The 22748-nt window shown below is 33.4% G+C and overlaps 1 protein-coding gene across 1 annotated transcript in view; it reads left to right on the top strand.

The window, feature by feature from the left end:
• The window catches only part of SCN7A (sodium voltage-gated channel alpha subunit 7), a gene marked incomplete at both ends in the record, with an annotated part of 66579 nt that overhangs the window by 5636 nt on the left and 38195 nt on the right, over window positions 1-22748 (top strand). Inside the window, 8 exons of the mRNA XM_079710702.1 lie at window positions 5266-5504; window positions 8528-8640; window positions 9139-9228; window positions 9612-9740; window positions 11152-11243; window positions 17192-17398; window positions 19589-19658; window positions 22306-22447. Coding sequence (XP_079566828.1) covers window positions 5266-5504; window positions 8528-8640; window positions 9139-9228; window positions 9612-9740; window positions 11152-11243; window positions 17192-17398; window positions 19589-19658; window positions 22306-22447 — 1082 coding nt within the window. The remainder of the gene's footprint in view (window positions 1-5265; window positions 5505-8527; window positions 8641-9138; window positions 9229-9611; window positions 9741-11151; window positions 11244-17191; window positions 17399-19588; window positions 19659-22305; window positions 22448-22748) is intronic.

The raw sequence follows: 22748 nt of genomic DNA, 5'->3' as shown, positions 1-22748 counted from the left end.
AGAGTGCTTTATTTCCTCACATCCTAGGCAGAACTTTGCTTTATTAAACTAGGGCTTCCATTTTAAATTATTATAAACATGTTTACTTATGATTTCTTTTATAAGTTTCATTGTTTGGTGTTTTTATAAATTTTATTTTGATTTGAATCATTGAGCCATCTAACTTTTATTTGGATATAAGTGGATGGAGCCAAGGATAATGGGAACTGCCTAATTCTGATCCTTCATATATATACTACACAAGGAATACAGTCCAAAAAAAGAAAAACAAATAAAACCACACAAAACCCACACCATCAGCATAACTAGAAGGCAGAGAATGCCCAAACTTCAAAATGCCTGTAAAGGAAAAGTAAAACCAAATTCATTTGCATTCTCTCTGTCATACTTCAAGTCTTTATAGAAAATTGAGTATCAATTTTATTTTAAATGACTGACAGAAAGAGAATGCTCCCCCTAATTGTGAAAATGCTGGGAAAAAAGCATTTCCACATACTTCCTTACATAAGCTATTTAATAACCTCTATTTTCCCATTCTGATTTGAAACTACAGTTTTTATGTAGATTCTATATTATACTAATGCTTCAAATTATACTTAATGACAGTAACAAAATCAGTCTCAGGGGAATGAAATCACGTGATAGATTAAAACTCAACTCTCAATAATCTTAAATCTGGGCATCCACAGAAAAAATGGGGGAGGGGTAATGGGGGGGCGAACTAAGTCACAGCCAAGATCAAAGCCAATATCATATGGCAGAATCAGTTCACTTGACATTAATAATACCTCAGCTAAAACCACCAAAAATATAGCTCTAGGCACTGTTACTGACTCCATTGCTACTATTGCTCCCTAAACTGCTGAAAAGTTGAAGCTTCTGACTCTCTGGCAAATAGGGATTCTCCACTGCCTCTCTTATTTTGTGTCATTAAATTCAAATTAGAAATCTTGAGCTAATATATTTGATTGGCTCAGCCAAGGTCATGTGGTCACTTCCTAGATCCATAAGATCCTGGAAAAGTCATTATCTGGTCTTTTTCACTTGTATTGCAGGAGGTCTCCCACCATGATTCATACAGTAATAAATTCCCTAAATCTACGTACAGGGTCACCATGCTAGGCAGCACCTCCTCCTTCCAAATTAATGTCCACTATGCTTGCTCACCTTCTATTTTACAAAATTTTACAAAATGTTTGATTTTGACAACACTTACACAAAGAAAATTTCTAGACAGTCCTATCTGACATCAACCTGTTAGCTACTCAGTGAAACAAGTTATCCTAGTAAGCCCATTGGTTTTTGGATATCTCTAAAGTAGCCATACATAGGTATCAATTGCTTACACTTGTCTTAAAATTTTACAGCTTGTAAGCACTTTTGTGGTATAGTTTAGAGGTACCCAAATTTAGATTTAGACACAACTGCACTAGCATCTATCTTCACTACCTATCTAGTTGTACAATGATAAAGTCATGAAACTCATCAATCTCTCTCTCCTCATTTGTAAAATGGTGATCACAAGGGTAATACATGAAAATATGAGGTAATACAGTTAGAAACATCTAGTCGAGTGCCTTGAAATTGTACTCACTCAGCAAGTGTAACTATAATTATAATTGCCATATTTATTACAGTAAATATTGTCTCATACTCAAATGCTTAAAGTCTGTTTTAGGGAGAATATTTTTTTTTTTCTGAGAATGCACCTCTTAATAGCACTTCTGAATGCTTCAGAGAGGAAGACTGCAGAATTCTGTCTGGTGAGAGCCATGTGGCTGACAAGGTCTTGGTGCTCTGGCCAGGTGTCAGGCCTGAGCCTCGGAGGTGGGAGAGCCGAGTTCAGGACATTGGACCACCAGAGACCCCCAACCCATGTAATATCAATCAGTGAGAGCTCTCCCAGAGATCTCTGTCTCAACGTTAAGACCCAGCTCCACTCAATGACCAGCAAGCTCCAGTACTGGACACCCCATGCCAAACAACTAGCAAGACAGGGGCATAACCCCACCCATTAGCAGAGAGTCTGCCTAAAATCATAATAAGTTCACAAACACCCCCCAAACACACCACTGGGCTCAGTCCTGCCCACCAGAAAGAAAAGATCCAGCCTCATCCACCGGAATGCAGGCACCAGTCCCCTCCACCAGGAAGCCTACACAAGCCACTGAACCAACCTTACCGACTGGGGGAAGACACCAAAAACAGCAGGAACTACAAACCTGCAGCCTGAAAAAAGGAGACCCCAAACACAGTAAATTAATCAAAATAAGTTAAATAAGTTAACAGCAGATCTTTCAGCAGAAACTCTGCAAGCCAGAAGGGAGTGGCAGGACATGTTTAAAGTGATTAAAAGGACATGATTAAAGGGAAAGACCTACAACCAAGATTACTCTCCCAGCAAGGATCTCATTCAGATTTCATGGAGAAATTGAAACATTTACAGACAAGCAAAAGCTCAAAGAATTCAGCACCATGAAACCAGTTTTACAACAAATGCTAAAGGAACTTCTCTAGGCAGGAAACACAAGAGAAGGAAAAGACCTACAATAACAAACCCCTCAAAATTAAGAAAATGGTAATAGGAACACACATATCTATAACTACCTTAAATGTAAATGTAAATGGATTAAATGCTCCAACCAAAAGACATAGACTGACTGAATGGCTACAGAAACAAGACCCATATATATGCTGTCTACAAAAGACCCACTGCAGACCTAGGGACACATACAGACTGAAAGTGAAGGGACGGAAAAAGATATTCCATGCAAATAGAAATCAAAAGAAAGCTGGAGTAGCAATTCTCATATCAGACAGAATAGATTTAAAATAAAGACTATTACAAGAGACCAAGAAGAACACTACATAATGATCAAGGGATCATTCCAAGAAGAAGATGTAACAATTGTAAATATTTATGCACCCAACATAGGAGCACCTCAATACACAAGGCAAATGCTAACAGCCATAAAAGGGGAAATCAACAGTAACACAAACATAGTAGGGGCTTTAACACCCCACTTTCATCAATGGACAGATCAAAATGAAAATAAGGAAACACAAGCTTTAAATGCCACATTAAACAACATGGACTTAATTGATATTTATAGGACATTCCATCCAAAAACAACAGAATACACTTTCTTCTCAAGTGCTCATGGAACATTCTCCAGGATAGATCATATCTTGGGTCACAAATCAAGCCTTGGTAAATTTAATAAAATCAAAATCGTATCAAGTATCTTTTCTGACCAGAATGCTATGAGACTAGATATCAATTACAGGAAAAAAACTGCAAAAAATACAAACACACGGAGGCTAAACAATATGCTACTAAATAACCGAGAGATCACTGAAGAAATCAAAGAGGAAATCAAAAAATACCTGGAAGAAATTACAATGAAAACACGACAGCCCCAAACCTATGGGATGCAGCAAAAGCAGCTCTAAGAGGGAAGTTTATAGCAAAACAATCCTACCTCAAGAAACAAGAAAAATCTCAAATAAACAACCTAACCTTACACCTAAAGCAATTGAAGAAAGAAGACCAAAAAATACCCCATAGTTAGAAGAAGGAAAGAAAACATAAATTGAGAGCAGAAATAAATGAAAAAGAAAAGAAAACAATAGCAAATATCAATACAACTTAAAGCTGGTTCTTTGAGAAGATAAACAAAATTGATAAACCATTAGCCAGACTCTAAGAAAAAAAGTGAAAACTCTCAAATCAACAGAATTAGAAACGAAAAAGGAGAAGTAACAAATGACACTGCAGAAATACAAAGGATCATGAAAGATTACTATAAGCAACTATATGCTAATAAAATGGGCAACCTGGAAGAAATGGACAAACACTGAGAAAAGCACAACCGTCTGAGACTGAACCAGGAAGAAATAGAAAATATAAGCAGACAAATCATAGGCACTGAAATTGAGACAGTGATTAAAAATCTTCCAACAAACCAAAGTCCAGGACCAGATGGATTCACAGGAGAATTCTATCAAACATTTAGAGAAGAGCTGACACCTATCCTTCTCAAACACTTCCAAAATATAGCAAGTACAAAATTTCTTATCCTTAATTGCAATAATAAAATTACAAAGGGGGTTAAGGAGAATGTATAAAGACTAATCAGTCAGTTGTCACTGAGCAGGATCATTTGAAGGGTAGGTTTTGACAGAAATTTGGCTGGGAAAAATCAGCAAAAGAACATAATTTTATATGAGAGGAAAGAACCAGGTTCATAAATGGAGAATTGATGCATGAAATTGTATTTAATGAAGACTAATTGAGTGACCCATAGGACGACTTGAAGTAGATAAAGACTAGAATTGAGAGAGACCTGTAAAGACTACTAGAACAATCCAGAGATAGAATTACAAAGATGACTATCTTGATGTAGGTATATGAACAGTCGATAATATTTAAATACCTAATGGAAAATAATTGTATGAAAATTATTTTTTTCAGAGGAATTAATGACAAAGAAAAACATTTCATGAGTAATTTTCAAGGTAATAAGTTTATATGTGTGTTTTTGTTTTTACAATGGCTAGAAGGTAAGAGTGATTCTGGTCTTGGGGAAAAACAACAAACTTTGTTTTTACTTGTTAAATTGCTATTATTGGTGGATTGCCACATAGATGACTGAGGGAAGGGAGTATTTTGGGAAATGTACTTGGTAAATGCCCATGTACAGTGGTTAAAACTCTGTGTTTGCCTATGTATTTACCAAAAAGGTGGATATAACTAGGGGAAAAGCAGAACTTTAAAGGATATCAAAGTTAAAATTTCAGAGGAAAAAATAAGTCAAAGGAATTAATCAGAGCTATAGGAAGAGATAAAGAAGAGGGGGGCCCCAGAGCCAATGAAAACTGAGTTTAGAGAAGGAAAGTCTAGTCAGTAGTTAAATACACCTGAGAGTGAAATAATTGGATTTGGCCTTCCAACAATCTCTAGCCACTTTAGAACTCTTTCATTACAAGGGAGAAACTGAAAGGCAGATTTCAGGAAAAGAAAGAGGATTCAATGGATGAATAAATGAAATAGAATGAGTTATTCATGAAATTACAAATTAAATCTAATATTAAGTGAAACAAAACCAAGTTTAATGACTCAGATTTCTCTAAAACTCAGGAATTTTCTTTGAATGCTTTTATTCAGTTTGCTCTTCTCTTTTATTCCTATCCTAGACTTTTAAAATTTTTAAATTTTCTTTATATACACAAATCTTATCTAGAACTGAAGAAAATACTTTTCAGGTGCAAAATTGGAAATGGCTTCCCCAGGACCTAAGGGCCTTGTCCCCTTCACCAGAGAGTCTCTTGAAGTTATGGAACAGCATAGTGCTAAAAAACACAGTGAGGAACACAAAGAAGATTTAAAGCCAAACACCGACTTGGAAGTTGGAAAAGAGCTGCCATTTGTTTATGGAAATCTTCCTAGAGCAATGGTGTCAGAGCCATTGGAAGATATGGACCCATACTACAAGAATAAAATGGTAAGGATTAATTAAACTTATTATGACTATATTTTTATTCATTTTCCAGACATGTGAAAAATGTAATTGAGATAGGATGAAAGAAGATGGAAGAATAAGTGAAGAGGTGATTTTAAGTTATAGAAAACTGTATAAGAAATTTCACACATAATTGAGGTTTTTATCAAAACTGAATATTTGCCTGGTAGGTTAGTTTGTTTAGGGTTACTTTACTTTGTATGTAACAGGCTATACTGTTATGCCTTGATGTAAATGATTTATTTTATGTGAGCATAATGATTAGTTCCTTAAGATTACTGACTTTAAAATAACTATCATATAAAATTTCCATACTACGTACAGCAATTTCAACTGTTCAACTTGATGAGCTTACTTGGTAGTTAGGAAAATAAAGCCAATCTATATTTCATTCATAAATTTTATTCATTCATACAGTCACAGCCTATCTATCCAGAGAATGATTTGAGGAACTTACTAAATATTTGAACAATCCAAAAAGAAGCACAAAATGATAAAAATAAAAATAATTATGCTTAGAAAAGACAGAGATCTGTGTAGACTGACAAAGCTGGACGAGTCCCTACTAAGAAAATAGAATTTAAGTTATAGCTTGGAGAACACTTCACATTTTTACAAGGCAAGGGGAAGCTCTTCAATGAACAGTCAGTCAATAGCAGATACTAATTCTTGAATAGGGAAGAGACAGGCTGATGATAGAACTAGAACCCTGTAGCTGTGTTGCAAATTGTGGGAAATAAGATGAGATAACAGAGATGGCAACATGGCTTTAATGTGGTGGCCAAAGTACTGGTGTAATGAATGCAGTGTTTAAGTAAGATTAATCTAGAGATTCCTAAATTACTATTGCATGGAAGAGATAGGGTCAGAAAGATGAAATTAGAGAGAAAACAACTGAGGCCTGAAGTCAAGAGGTCTGGATTATAGGAGTGTCTTGGAGAGAGAGGTAACACACCTGAGAAGAAATAGCAGGATTTGAAGACTGATTAATAATGCCAAGGTTTCCAGCTTGAAAGAATAGAAGTGCTTCTGACAAAAATGAAGTAACTATAAAGAAAGATCAAATTTGGGAGAGATGAGGATTAGTCCCGTTGTAGACAAATGTAATTTGATATTCTTGTAGAGTGTTCAGTGATTTTACCAAATGGGTGAAATGGAAATGAATCACTTTCTGGACAGAAGGCAAAGTGAGCATTTTGTATAATCACAACTCTTTTGAATACTTTTCATGGTGGAAGCGTGTTGACAATTTACAGTATAAATGTATATATTAACAAAAGACTCCAGTATCTCTGGTAGCCTCCATGGGCATTATGCATCATTAGCTATAAAACACCTGTAAAACCTTAAGAACATTTTAGTGAAAATGTAAGTCCTCATCTCAATTATCTCCGTTTTCACTTTTGCTATGCTTAAGTCATTAACAGTTGATATAATAGTAACCTTAAAGGTAACTCTATTATAGCAGAGTTCTGAGTTCTTTGTAGTGTTTACAGACATGGCAGAAAAACCTAGGTGTGTTACTGAAGACAAAATCAAAGATTTTGAAAAACAACCAAAAACAGTAAGGATACCTTAGTATAAAAAGTATTGTTATTAGTGATAACACAGAGATATTAAAAATTTAAATTATATTTAGTTTACTCTGTTAAAGATGGCATACAGATAAATAATTCTCAAATGAAATGAACAATTTCAGCACTTAAACATTAACTAGAAAATTTTTCTATCTGGAACTACTCATTCCTTCACAAAGACATAAGCCGGTTGGCTACATCCTGTGTGAAGTTTGAAATTGTTTTGGAAAATACATGGAAAGCGCATTTTAAACAATCAGATTTATTTTATTTGGCCCTTTTTATTTTCTTTTTGCTTTTAAAATGGAAAGAGGGACAATAACTACAATCAAGCCAAAATACACACAAATTATATGTTGGAAAAGTGTTCCATTGAGGAGAATCAGAGCACGGTTTGTTTTCCATTTAGAATAGGTATTCATAAAATATCAATGAATATATATTTGTATATATAGACAAATATAAATACCAATGTATAGTCACATGTACACCTCTGTATAATTATATATTAAATATAATATATATTTTAGTATATTATAATATATTTTATCACATTGCATTATACACTATACATTACTGTTACATTACTGTTACATTATACTCTATATAATGTTTACTATGTATAATATAGTTATGCACACACCACAACAAATGAATTTTCCAAATGGGTATGTATATATAATAAAAGTAAACATATGTATGTGTGTATATACTTATGTGTGTGTATATATATATATACAGACATACACATATACATATACACTTTTACTGTGTATCCATATTTTACACACGTATACATATACACACATATACATAAGTCCTTTTTTAAGTGTTTCTGATTTTTCCCTTTTTTGGTTTAATGCTTCTATATGCCAACATATGTTTTACATGATATAAACTTCTGTTTTAAATATGTTTATGTCATTGATAACTTACAAGTGGGGTTTTATACCGTAGGTAATTACTAATGATTAATGTAATGTTTGAATGCATTCGGTCACTTTTACTACTATAATCCCACACCTTATTTGCTTCAAAATAAAATTAACTTATTTTACATTCACTGAATTTTAGTATGCTTAAATGCATACCCATGAGCCATCTGGATATAGATTTCTTTCTATTACATTAGTTCTGCAGGAAGACTTGAGGATTGGTATATGGCAAACAGTTTTCTTAGGTAGAACACTGGTTAAAAAAAGTGGTAGATAAGGCTAAATATAAGTAAAAATAGTTTTAAAAAAACTTTCCATTTGATTTAGTCTGTAAAAGGACATCAAAATGTAAGGAGTGTAACTGTTAGACTTCATGACTTAAATGATCATTGGCAATGTGCTTCATAATTGATGATATCATAATTCTCAGTTCTAATTTCAATTGATGTTCTTTTTTTTCATTTCACATTATGTTCTTTTTTTCCTCTTACAGACTTTCATAGTATTAAATAAAAAGAGAACAATATTCAGATTCAGTGCCACCTGGTGTACATTGTCTCCTTTCAATTCAGTTAGAAGAACAACCATTAAGATTTTGGTACATCCATATCCTTTTCTGTTGGTTTTAGACTGTACTAATATCAAATGCAACTATTCTATTCAGATATTGCTGCAGTCTTTTTCTCTTTTTAATTAATATTCATTTTAGGTCATACTGAAATCTTGATTATAACTGCACTGTGTTCCATATTTGAAAGTACATTTAAAATATATTTTCTAGGGACTTCCCTGGTGGTCCAGCAGTTAAGACTCCGCACTTCCACTGCAGGGGGCTCGAGTTTGATCCCTGGTCGGGGAACTAAGATCCCACATGCCTCGTGGCCAAAAATATATATATACATTTTTTTTTCTTTTCTAGTACACACAACAGTAGTAAATGTTAACAAATCTTAGTAATCCTCATTGTTTTCAATATGAGGAGTATATTTTTTTGACATTTAAGAAACTATGTGATCTCATATGTGTAAATACATATAAACAGATTATAGAAACATGTATTTCCAATATTGTTTTTATTAACATTATTCCTTGACGATAACTTACCTTTTTCCGACTGTTAATTTTAATTAGCATCCTGATTGACTGCATATTTATGTCCATGACTGATTTGCCAAAATGGGGGCCAGCATTACAGTAAGTTATATAATTTTATTATGTATAATTGCATATATGATTATATTTTATATTTAACATATTGTGTTACAGTACATTATATATTACATATTATAATATTTTAATATATAATATTAATATTTTAATATATAATATACATTGTACATAATATAATATTTATACACATTCCACAATTAATTGATAGTCAAATTTCATGGTTAATGCTGTAAGACATAGCCCACTCTAGAAGCCCTAACTAAAGCCCTATCCTATGGTTGTCTGGTTGATTTGTTGGTTGGTTGCTTGGTTGCCAGATAATTATCCTCGACATATTACTTCAGAGATGATGATGTATTAGTCTCACTTTTAATATGAAAAGTTATTATATGAAAACTTTTCTGCAGGAATACTTTGCTTGGAATTTATACATTTGAAATACTTGTAAAACTCATTGCAAGAGGCATCTGGGCAGGATCTTTTTATTTCTTTGGTGATCCATGGAACTGGCTCGATTTCAGTGTAACTTTGTTTGAGTGAGTATTTCTTTTAAGTTGCAAACATCTTAATACCTTGCTAAGAAAATGCTTTTCATAAAGAAACATTGAGGATGATAAAGTTTTCTGCCTGCAAAAATTCTATGAGTAAAGAATAATTCATAAATCATAACCATAATGAGCTCTCTTAGGCAGCTCCAACTGAACTAGTCCTCAGAATATGCATTCAAAATTAAAGGAGTGGGATATTATCTCTGTAATCTACCCGAAGCAAAAACAATAGAGATTGAATTTTTGCATTTGAAGTGATTGTTTTCAGTGAACAGAAAATCTCCTGGGAGCTTAAGAGAGGATCCTGGCGTATTTGATTCTTCTCTAATCTACATTGCTTAAAAACAGTAAATATTCTAGTTATCAGAATAAGATCTTTTATACGCACACATTTTCTAGAATGATACATTAAGTTCTAATAATTTACATGTGTATTGATTTATTTAATCCTTGTACTTAGTATACTCTTATTTTATGGGTAAAGAAATTGTCACTGGCATCAAACTTCTGTTAAAAATAATTTAAAATAATACTCTATTTGTGGACTTGGGGTCAATTTTTTAAAAAAAGAAATAACCTTTATAAAGAACTTAATTAGTTTCTGCCATGTTGTAAGCAGTCAAAAAATAGTAGCTAATATCATTGAAATTATTATCACTGCTACTTCTACTATTACTATTATTATTTCTGCTCTTGCCATTGCTATTAGCTAACACTTAGGTAACACAGCTAACATTTAGCCCTTAGTATGTGCCAGGTGCTTTGCTATGAACTTTACATATATTAACTTATTTAATCCCCCCAAATCCTCAGAATTAGGAAGTATTATTATCCTTACTTTACGTTTGAGGAAACTAAGGCAAGAAAGATTAAGTAATTTAAATAGTGGAGCCTGTATTTCTACATGGTCAGTCTGGCTACAGCATCTGTGTCCTTAACCACTATACACATTTACTTCTGCTGTCATCACCATCACCATTGTCATCATCATCATCACCTCATCACCATCATTATCATCACCAGAAGTTTAAATACTTAAATTTTATTCCTTTAAAAAACTATGGATTTCCTTATTTTTAACTATCTCTTCACCAATTAGATTCAAAATATTTATGAACATAATATAGAGTATTTGATATGGAATTATGACTACTCAGAGTGTCAAGCTTTTATAAACTCTCATAATTTGTTTGTAGATTAATACTTACTTGGATACCTTGCACTATAGCAGTCTTTCCCTTCCAATCAATAATAAAACTGTTTGCAAAATGCAATAATGAAAGCAAGTGAAACATTTGGATATATGGTTTTAAAAATAAGTTTCAAACAGTATAAAGAGCCAAAGATAAGTAATATAAACTCAATATGACTTCTAAATGACTCCAATTTAATCCCACAGGCATATATCAAGATATTCACCTCCAAACTTCATTTCAATATTTCGAATTACAAGAAATTTGAGAATTTTGAAAATTATTCCTTTAAACCAAGGTAAGAAAAAGCATTGAGTTCTTCATTTTGTTTTATGTACTTCCGTGTATTCATCTGAACACCCCTATTATTGCTTGAAGAAATGTTAAATTGAACAGTGTTTCAGCTTTGGAATAAATGAATTACCTGATTTTCAAATTTATTTCAGTCACTCCTGGAACGGCAAGAAAGAAAGATCACATTTTTTACTTATTTGAAGTGGGTTCAATTCTTTTGATAATAAAATATGGAGCTCAATCAAAATATATTATTTTTCTATTTTTTTCTTTTTTACTTATTCTTTTGTCTTAAATATGAACTTATAAAATTGTCCTTAGACTTCTGAGAGAGATAGCAGTTTAGACAGATATCTAATCTGGCCTCTTCTTTTCCTCACTGTGTCTAAAAACCAGTTGAAATGAACAAAGCAATATAAAATAAAATAAATTCCCTTTTGCTGTCAGTGCTTGGATAGGATGCATTCCCCATGCCACAAAGTTTAAGAAGGTTCTGCTAAATAAAGTAGAGCTGTGACCACATTGATGGAAGAAGCTGACAACTAATTTACACCTCCCATTCCTGAAAGAATCTTAGAGAAGTCTACCAATACCTTCTGATTTGTTGTTCTGAATGAATAAAAACAATCAGCTAGGAAAACTTGACCCAGAGTTTTTTTGGCTGCTATGAGTCAGAGGTATTATGAAATAGTTGAATGAATAAACCCACAGGCAAGTGTGATAATACCAAAAGTAAGATCTACAGGCAACTTTCATCCACTGGAACATCATGAAAAAGGCCAGATATATTGCATACTCTGTACTTGGAGAACAGGCTGGGCAAAACAGCAAAAAAAGATTAGAGAAATATGGTAATGGATGCCTAACCTTGTGGATATACTGAAACATTAAATAGTACACATTAAACAGGTGAATTGTATGGTTTATAAATTATATCTCAATAAAGCTGTTTGATAAAAATGGTATGTGGCATGGCAGCTTCACCAAACACAGTGAAGAAACCAGCAGTGAGAACTGCCCTGGCAGGAATTTTCACAGTCCTAGCTCTCTTACTACTCTCCATAAATTACTAGAACATAAAATTGTATCACCTTCATCTTCATCTTCGAATCAGAGGTAAAGATTGTAGAATAATTCAGGTAAATCCAAGTTAATACAAGAAGAATACAGTAACTAGAATTGGGAGCACACAGGCTGATAGGACCTGCTGTTTGTTTCAAAGGAGAAAATAAGGCACATATCAGCAATATAGAGTATATGAAAATATTTTGCAATACAGAAGGAAAAACATACTATTCAAGAGAATGAAAATAATCCTTTTTTTTCTTTTAAAAATATGCTCTAAGGAATAGATGCAAGCATAAGAAATCATCTGTTTTGTAGTTTTGTAGTCCCAATAGAAAAAAACTTAGACTCTCAAGTAGAAGATGAAAATGATATCATAAAATAGACAAATAAAAATACATTTAAGACAAAAAAATAGTAAAAATTATAATATCCTTGGTGACCTTTTGATGGTAATAGAAGTAATAAAATATGTAGCATTAGCTGTATAATATTATGGTGTAGTAAATAAACCACTCGTGTGAAGAAAAACTAGAGACCCAGTAGAACCAAAAATGGGATGGATTAATGAAGGAAGACAAAACCAAGTTCCATTATATGGATAATTGGTGATCCTAAAAAAAAGAGACCAGATTAAATATGAAAGACAAATTATTCAAAAATACATTAGAAATTTTCAAGTCCCTTAACCTGAGAAAGACCTTAGTCACAAATGGAAAGGACTCATCTTATACTAGATTTTAAAAAAAGTAACAGATACACTTACACATAAAATTTTGTAAATTTAAAGTATTAAAGAGAAAAAGCATTATAAAACCTACAAGCAAAAGAGCAAAGAAAACGAGCCTATGGAAAGGTTATGCACACCTCTTGATAATATTAAACATGAGTAGACAGTGGAGTTTCAGAGCTGAGGGGAAATGTAGATGGGGAGGTTGTGACACCAGAATTCTATACCTGTCTGCCATTCATATGGGAAATCTACAGAATAATATCCTCAGCCATCCAAGAATTCTGAAATTTTACACGGATCGTTCCTGAGTATCTGCTGAAAATTGAAACTATGAAAATAAAATATTCAACAATGGGAAGATTTAGTACCAAAGGAATGGAATGAACTCTGAAATCGTTTCAACAGAGAATGAATTCCAAATTACTGTTGTTAGTGGGTTGCAAAACAGAACGCAAATATTATAAATCAGAAGTTATAACATGGACGTCTGTGGTTTATTCTTCAACTAGAGACGTATTTTACTTTTTAAAGAAAAATTTGAAATAGATTATAAAAATCTGATGATTTTAACATTAAATTCTAAATTAACTTGGATGAATCATCAGCATTCTTGCGTGGCAACTACCAACTGTAGTTGAGGAGCAGCTGCCTCTTTAAGTCAGGCATATTCATTCAAGTATCCTCCACTCCCTATTTGCATGAATTTATGTTTCCTGACAAGTCTTTGTAATGATTTGAATGTTACCTTTCCTATAAATCATGAAAGATAAGTTATACTGCAAAATACATAAAATTCAACAATTATAACTAGGTTAAAAGTCCTAAATTATGTAAATAAACAAAAACTGAGAAGTAGGAATAGAGAAATGTGAGAAAGTAAATATGGTTATTTCCTTATCTTATATGGTGAGACTATAGTAGATACAGTTTTATTTTTGATGTAGAGAGTACATGCTTTTCCAAAATAAAAACTTAAGTTTGATCAGGTTCTCAAAATAGATACACTTTATCTAAAATACTAGAGGGAAAAAAGAAATTAAAGTTTATTTAGAAAGAATAGGACACATAGTAAATCATAAGGGGAATATAAAAATCAAAAAAAAAGTAATGATAAAGGCCAATCCAACAATAAAGCCAATTTATAGAAATGAATATAATTGGGTAAAAATTGTCTGTCAAGATGTAGAGACTTTAAAATTAAATTAAAAATAAGTTAAACTCCACAAGAGATATACCTAAACTAAAACAAAATGAAAGTTTAAAAGTAAAAAAAAGGAAAAAGTTATACCAGGAAATCAATATCAAAATTGGCATATGGCTCAGAACTTTGAATGGTAGATAACAATGAATTGCAGATAACAATGAAAATTACTAATAAATTTGATTCTGTAAAATTTGATGCTGACTTTTTTTACCTTTAATCAAAATGTCACCACTAAAATTAAAGCTCCACAAGAGGCTTGGCTTTATGTATATTATATATAATATATTTATAAATTATGTTAGTATTAATATTTTATATTCATATATTTATAAGTATATTTTAATTTATATATTTGTAAAAATATTTTATATAATATTACTATCATTAATAAAATATATTTGCATGAATTTATACACACATATATATTCTTAAAGATAATTTCAACAAAACAATATGAAAAAATTTTTTCAGTAAAAAATATACAGAGGACTCATGACAGTTATCAAACAAAAATACACAGTGCAACTATACGTATTTTAAAAGTTTATTATGGTGATCATGGAAATTACATCAAAGTAAAATGATCCTATTTTTCTTCTAATACATTGGCAATGATATTTTTAAAAATGTCCTAGCTTTAGTGAAGGCCTGACTATATATTTATAGTCTCTGGTTTATGCATTGGTTCAACATCTCAACAATTTGAACGTATGAATCGATACTTAAATATGGTCATATATTTTGATACAGAAATTCCATTTCTAATGTAATACTTTAAAAAGACTTGCATATGGCAAAAAAAAATTAATAGTATTATTCCGGGTAGCAAAAGTAGCTATAAATATGTATTTTGGTATGATAGCAATTAAAATTGTATATCTACTCTAGATATCACATTTCTTTAACCACAAGAATAACTTTATTTCAACCCTATTCTATTACACTCAAGAAATCTAATCATCTGAGGAGGTCATTTAAAAAACAGATTTTCAATTCTCACAATGATATATGAAATAGGTATCATTATACCCATTTAAAAAATAATAAAACAAGCATGGAAATGTTGGTAACTTGCTCAACGTCACAGAGCTAGTATATTCTCATCCATTGTTGAGCTGAGCAGTTATTAGGATCATAAATTTAAACAGACCAACAAATAAAAAAGGAGCAAGGGGAAAAAGAGAAGGAAGGAAGGAGGAAACTAATGAAGGAAGGATGGAAAGAAGAAGGAAACAAGGGAGGAAGGAAGGCTTATAGTAGTTTCATCTATGAAAATTAATTATGAGGTTTTTATTGTATCTTCTTGTTTTCTATGTTTTCAAAATTGAGCATGTATTATTTAATAATTAGAAAAATGAATGTTCTTAAATAAATCTAGATTTAAAGTTGAATTCTTGATTAGTAAGTATTCTGATATAAATTCAGCCACATATAATTACAGTTATGTGTTATTCTCATTTCTAATCATTAAAAGTTTTTCATGTTTTACTTAATCAGCTCCAAAAATTGAGTTCTTAAAAAGTTAATGAGACAGCCACTATGGAGAACAGTATGGAGGTTCCTTAAAAAACTACAAATAGAACTACCATAGGACCCAGCAATCCCACTACTGGGCATATACCCTGAGAAAACCATAATTCAAAAAGAATCATGTACCAAAATATTCATTGCAGCTCAATTTACAATAGCCAGGACAGGGAAGCAACCTAAGTGTCCATCAACAGATGAATGGATAAAGAAGATGTGGCACATATATACAATGGAATATTACTCAGCCATAAAAAGAAACGAAATTGAGTTATTTGTCGTGAGGTGGATGGACCTACAGTCTGTCATACAGAGTGAAGTAAGTCAGAAAGAGAAAAACAAATACCGTATGCTAACCGTATATATGGAATCTAAGAAAAAAAAATCGTCATGAAGAACCTAGGGGCAAGATGGGAATAAAGACACAGACCTACTAGAGAATGGACTTGAGAATATGGGGAGGGGAAAGGGTAAGCTGTGACAAAGTGAGAGAGTGGCATGGACATATATACACTACCAAACATAAAATAGATAGCTAGTGGGAAGCAGCCGCATAGCACAGGGAGATCAGCTCGCTGGTTTGTGACCACCTAGAGGGGTGGGATAGGGACGGTGGGAGGGAGGGAGATGCAAGAGGGAAGAGGTATGGGGATATATGTATATGTATAACTGATCACTCCTTTATAAAGCAGAAACTAACACACCATTGTAAAGCAATTATACTCTAATAAAGATGTTTAAAAAAAGTTAATGAAAGAATGTATAGAATACTGCTATTTCAAACTATTTCTTGTTTCAACATTTGCAACCCATGTTGATTTTTAACTCTACGCCTTTACCTATGCTTATAAATAATGGTGATTAGTATGAAAAGCAATAGCCAAGAGAGAAGGCCTGTTCTTTATGTAGTAAAGAGAAACAAACAAATAACTAATATAAAAATACTAAGTTATGTCTAAATTATTGACAGGAGGGCTTCCCTGGTGGCGCAGTGGTTGAGAGTCCGCCTGCCGATGCAGGGGACACGGGTTCGTGCCCCGGTCCGGGAAGATCCCACATGCCGCAGAGCAGCTAGGCCCGTGAGCCATGGCCACTGAGCCTGCGTGTCCAGAGCCTGTGCTCCGCAACGGGAGAGGCCACAACAGTGAGAGGCCCGCATACCGCAAAAAAATAAAATAAAATAAATAAATAAATAAATAAATAAATAAATAATTGACAGGTGTAATAAATTAGCAATAATACAGAAACCTCAAAGTTAAGGGTTTTATTCATTTTAGTCATTGGACCTAGATAATGGTGGATTAAATTATAAAACACAAAGCTATTGATTTTGATGGCATCTGCATTTGCCATGGGAGAAGTTTTCTAATCCTGCTTTACTAAGATATTTTATTTTATCGAAAACAAACCTTTCTCTTTTTAGGTCTGAAGTCTTTTGTAGGGATTCTGATCCATTGTTTGAAGAAACTCACTGGGGTCATTATCCTAACTCTCTTCTTTCTGAGCATATTTTCTCTAATTGGGATGGGGCTCTTCATGGGCAACCTGAAGCATAAATGTTTGCGATTGCCCCAAGAAAATGAAACTGAAACACTGCACAACAGAACTGGAAACCCATATTATATTCGAGGTAAGAATCCCTTGCATCTATATCAAAAAAATTAAAACTTTTCTTACTGGCAAAATATTCTTCACAGAAATATTGAACATTCAATTTCAGAACAAATTTAACTTCAGAACAACCTTCATATAAATGCCATAACTATGCTCAAGTACTAATCTGGATCAGTTTCTTTTATCAGGATAATAAAGTTCCAAGTCTTCAGACAGTTAAATCAGGGAAACCTACGTTTGGAATTGCTAAAACTTGCAAATTTTATCCTTTCATAAATAAATAAATATGACCAAAGTCTTAACTGCAATTTTATCAGAGTACAATCCTCATGATACTACCTTTCTTCGATAAAGTTGTTTAAAATTTAAATGTAAGTGTACACATTAGAAACTTTGGCATGATCATATAAATCAAAAAATGACCTACAATATAGAAATTCTTACTATTGTTGTATTTCAATTGCTGCTGCTCACTTTAAATGCTTTGAGTTATACTCTGATGAATAATGAAAATATTTTAGGCTAACAGAAATAATGTCAAACAAGTATTGCTTAGCCCTTATACATAAGTAAATCACATGCCTGATCACATATCTTCACTATAATCCTGCAGAGAAGACATGAATAACCCCTGTTACCAACAGAGAAACAGAAGTAAAGGGAAATTCTGTGAATGTTCTAGCATACTATAACCACACGGTGGCAAAACTAGGATTCTAGCCAAGCTCCATCTGGCTTTAAAACCCATTCCCTTTTCACCAGGCCATACTCTCTTATTAGATTTTTCCCTCATATTAAAATCATCAGCTCCTTTCTGACAGTATTTAGAAAAAACCAAAAGCATATTGTTCAACTTATAAAAATAAAATATTGATAAACCTCAAGTAGTCCTTCTACCTTAATTTTATTTATACTTTGGATTTAATAAGTTCTAAAACAAATCTTAATAAATTTTACTCTTTGGTTTACCCCATAATATGATTATGATGCAAGTAATGCAAAATTATTAGTACATATGTGAAATGTTTCCTTATTATGTAGGTCTATTTCATGGTCTTAATTCTAGTGATAAGAACAATAGGAGATGGATGTTAAATCTTAGATTCCAATTGAAATCCCCTTTTAGCTTCTTTGATGTTGTAATAAAAATATGCTAATTACTAAAAAATAAACAAATTTTGCTACTTCACTGGTTATTGCTAAGAAAATAGAGTCCAAGTTCTTTTCTTTGTTAAAGTATGTATATTATAATGAAATCATTTTAAAGATTATCACTTTAATATTTGTCCAATTCTAGTCATTCCATTTTCTCAAATAGCATGTTAGGAATTGCTGGAAATATATTTGCAAAACACTATTTAACCTAATTTCCATGTCATAGTCCTTGTATTTAGAAGAACACTTGGGACTGACTAGTTCTAATGTCAAATTTCATTTGGTTTTTGACTGTCACTCAAAAGTTTTGATTAATGGTTCCTAACTGTGATTTTTAAATTCTTCTAAAATTATTTTAGGTGACAAATTAAAGTGACATTTTCTGAGATTGGTGTAATTCAATTTTGTATACACACACACACTCACCAGGACTGATCTCATGGGTTTGATTTTTGTGATTTGAATTCAGAACCTAAAAATCAATGCTACTAACCGTGTATGTTCCCAACCCTGGTAACAGATATCTATAAATACACAATTTAAATTTTGATTGATAGCAGATAAAAATACCTGGATGAATTCTATGGGCTATGACTCAGATTATCTCAGATTATGATTGAAACTAGGTGATATCAGGACAAGTAATTAGGCGGCACTGGACACTCATTGTAGAAAAATAAGCTGCAAAGTGGGAAGAGAATGGAAATTAAACCCAGAGACAGAAAACTCTGGTCTTCTGTTCAGGAAGATCATCAGGAATAAACCCTGGAAGGAATAATCCTCAGTTTTCAAGTAAATTAGTCTTGGGAATTTTTCTTTCAGGGTCTGGTCATACCTGGCTGGAGTAGGTGGATTGCCAGAGGTCTTTTGGCCTGTACACTGGATGCTAGGACAGCCTCCTAGATTTTAAAAAAAGGAGGGGGAGGCAGGCTGTATGCTCCTTCCTTCTTACTGTATAGAAGGATGTTCATCTGTACAGATTTAATTGGGTTTCAGATATGATGTTCACTCAAGATTAGATATGGAATATCATTTCTTTCCTATTTTTCAGAAACAGAAAACTTTTATTATTTGGAAGGAGAAAGATATGCTCTTCTTTGTGGCAACAGAACAGATGCTGGGTAAGTGGTATTAATGTTTTCTTCTATTGTAACCAAAAATGAGGTCTGGCTGTTCAACGCTCAAAAGCCGGTAAAGAGGCCAGGTTGGTGGAAAGGAAAGTTTGCTTTATTTTGGGTGCTGGCAACCGGGAGCAGGGGGTGGAGTGGGGAGAGGGTGGAAGCCTGTATCCAAAGGCCGACTCTGACCCCACCGCCCTGACAATCAGGGGGCAAGAGCTTTTATAGACGGAGGGAGGGGGTTACAGGCAAGAACAGTGCAGTCAGCTCTGACAGACATCTTGATATTGGTCATCGGTGGTCTGACCAGCATCATCTTGATTGTTTTAAGAACAGTTAATCTTCAGTTCCAGGGTCCGTTTGTTCCCATTTCCTTGAGGCCAATTCTCAGAATTATGACAACTTATGTCATGGCTACAGTCTGGTCTTCATGTAGTTAACTTCTTCCACTTGGTGGGGATTTCAGCATCTACAGACAGCTCACAGGATATGGCTCAGAATATTATCTGTAGCCCTTGAGAAGGAACTAAAGGTCCTTGACTATGTTTAATGACAAAACTATTATTATTTGGTCTCCTTTGACTGTTTTCCTTTGCTTCTACTTTTTCTCACCTCTCTGATTAAACTTATTCTTTGGTTAAAGTTTTTCCACAGACAAAAGGCAGGCTGAGGACATGGGAGAGCAAGGACCATAGGGTCCTGCTCTGTTTCAGTATCTCTGATCAATAGTATTTATTTAATGGTTATTGCTTTTATTAATGGTTCCCATTTGATTACATAATCTCATTTTACCATCAAAACCATGCTGAGAAGTGTACAATATGGAATACTATTAATCTGATTTTACAGAAAAAAGTATAATGGATAGACTAGCTAAATGATTTATTCAAGCTCAAGAAGTTAGTAAATGGAAGAGCTGGGACTTAAGTAAGAATCTGATTTTCTGTTTTCAGTGTGCCCCAAAGCTAATAGGAATTATCAAGAAAGACAATATAATCTGTTCTTCAGCCCAAAGACTTTGAAGAAAAAATAATTAAAGATGTGATGTTATTTCACTTATATTATGGCTTGTATGTCTTTAATGAATATAATTTACATTAATAACAAGCAGATTGCTCTTAAAAACAGTACTTATAAATAATTCTTCAGTGAGATGACAAAACTCTCAAGTTTTATTGTCCTATAATTTCAGATGAAGAGATAAGAAGGTAGAAATAAAGTGCTTCTCAGCAGTACTATGACTCAATTCCTTCTGTTACTTCCCTAAGCCGTGATGACTTGGCACCCATTTGTAAACTCAGCTCTTTCTTAGAGGCTCTGGGCACAGATTGACAAAAAAGCACACGGGAGAGGGGAACATGAGTTATGTAGTTTAGCTGTATTAAGGTGATTTAGACATATTGTTGCTTATTCAACTCTTTTTGCCACCCTACTGCTGGGCTTCCTTTCTGTTTTCAAGTCCAGATTATGATTTCATCTCATCGTGTCTGCCCCATCCCACTCAAGCTAACCCTTTCAGTGGATATTCCAAATTAAATTTTACCTGAAATGCATGTTGGAGATATCTGGTCATGGATAGACAGAATCGCAATGATATAGTATGTCAAGGCCAGAAGAGAAAGTCATACAGAGTTTCACCTTCAGCCATCATACTTTGCTGCATGGTAAACTATCCCAAAAGTTGGTGCTTTAAGACAAGAACAAAAATTCATTTGTTCAGATTCTGTAGGTCAACAATTTAACAAGCCTCAACACACAAGTACTTTTTAAACCTCTGTTTGCATCACAATTGTTAACCATTAACAATTATGCAAAACAAGTCACATGGCCAAAGTTCCAATAATGTAGGAGGAGCTACAGAAAGGTGTGGATGGAGGAAGCATGATTTATTGGGCCACTACTGTCATAATGGACCACAACACCCAAGCCCCAGTAGGTAAAAGTATGAAGACTCCATGAAAGGAAATGAAATAAATATTTAATCATCTTTCTACCAAACTGCCAGTTCTGCTTATAAATTATTGATAATAAATTTTTTCTCACTCTTAAATAATGGGATGTAAGGGTTTGAGGTGAGATCATTTAAAAATTAAACCCTAAACTACTACAGTTTTATTTTTATCAGTGTTATTTTCCATCAGTTATACTTTCACTTTGATACTGGGTAGTAAAGAAATCTTTAACAAAAGGCTTGGTAAAAAGCATTTGTGAGGGGCTTCCCTGGTGGTGCAGTGGTTGAGAGTCCGCTTGCCGATGCAGGGAACACGGGTTCGTGCCCCGGTCTAGGAAGATCCCACATGCTGCGGAGCAGCTGGGCCCGTGAGCCATGGCCGCTGAGCCTGCGCGTCCAGAGCCTGTGCTCCGCAACGGGAGAGGCCACAACAGTGAGAGGCCCGTGTACCGCAATAAAGAAAAAAAAAAAATTTGTGAGGCCCTGTTGTCTTTTAGTTTAATTATATGTTCACTTATATCAACTTAAAATCTAACTCATATGCAGCTTTTTCTACCGGGAATTGTTTGGGAGAAGACTACTCCCTGTGGAAGAGGGAGCCCTTTATTATTCATAGGCAGATGTTCTATATTTACGATTTGACCATAATCTGAAAGTCACCTAAGAGTAAGCAGTTTTTCTTTTCTGTGTCTTAATTAGTCAGTGTCCTGAAGGATATGTGTGTGTAAAAGCTGGTGTAAATCCTGATTATGGCTACACAAATTTTGACAGTTTTGGCTGGACCTTATTAGCCCTATTTCGGTTAATGATGCAGGATTACCCTGAAGCACTTTATCACCAGGTAAGAACACAGAGAATCTGCACTGCTCGGAAAAATGGTGCCATGTTCCTCCTTTCTGAAATAATGATCAAATATAATACACTGTATTAAATTTTTATGTGAAGAAGAATTTGAGGACAGAAGAAAAGAGGATGAGAATTACCTAATGTCAAACTGTATGTTAAAACTGAGCCCAAATCTGTGTTCTTATGTATGGTATTGATATCGTATTTAATCTTTGAAACAATCCTACAAGGATATAAATATGTATATGCGCTTTTCTATGAAGACCCTAAGATGAGAGCATTTAGGTAATCTCCCC

Source organism: Hyperoodon ampullatus, assembly GCF_949752795.1.
Source record: "Hyperoodon ampullatus genome assembly, chromosome: 8".
Classification (NCBI taxonomy): Eukaryota; Metazoa; Chordata; class Mammalia; order Artiodactyla; family Ziphiidae; genus Hyperoodon; species Hyperoodon ampullatus.
The sequence above is the reverse complement of the archived record's forward strand: the minus strand, read 5'-3'. Positions and strand labels throughout refer to the sequence as shown.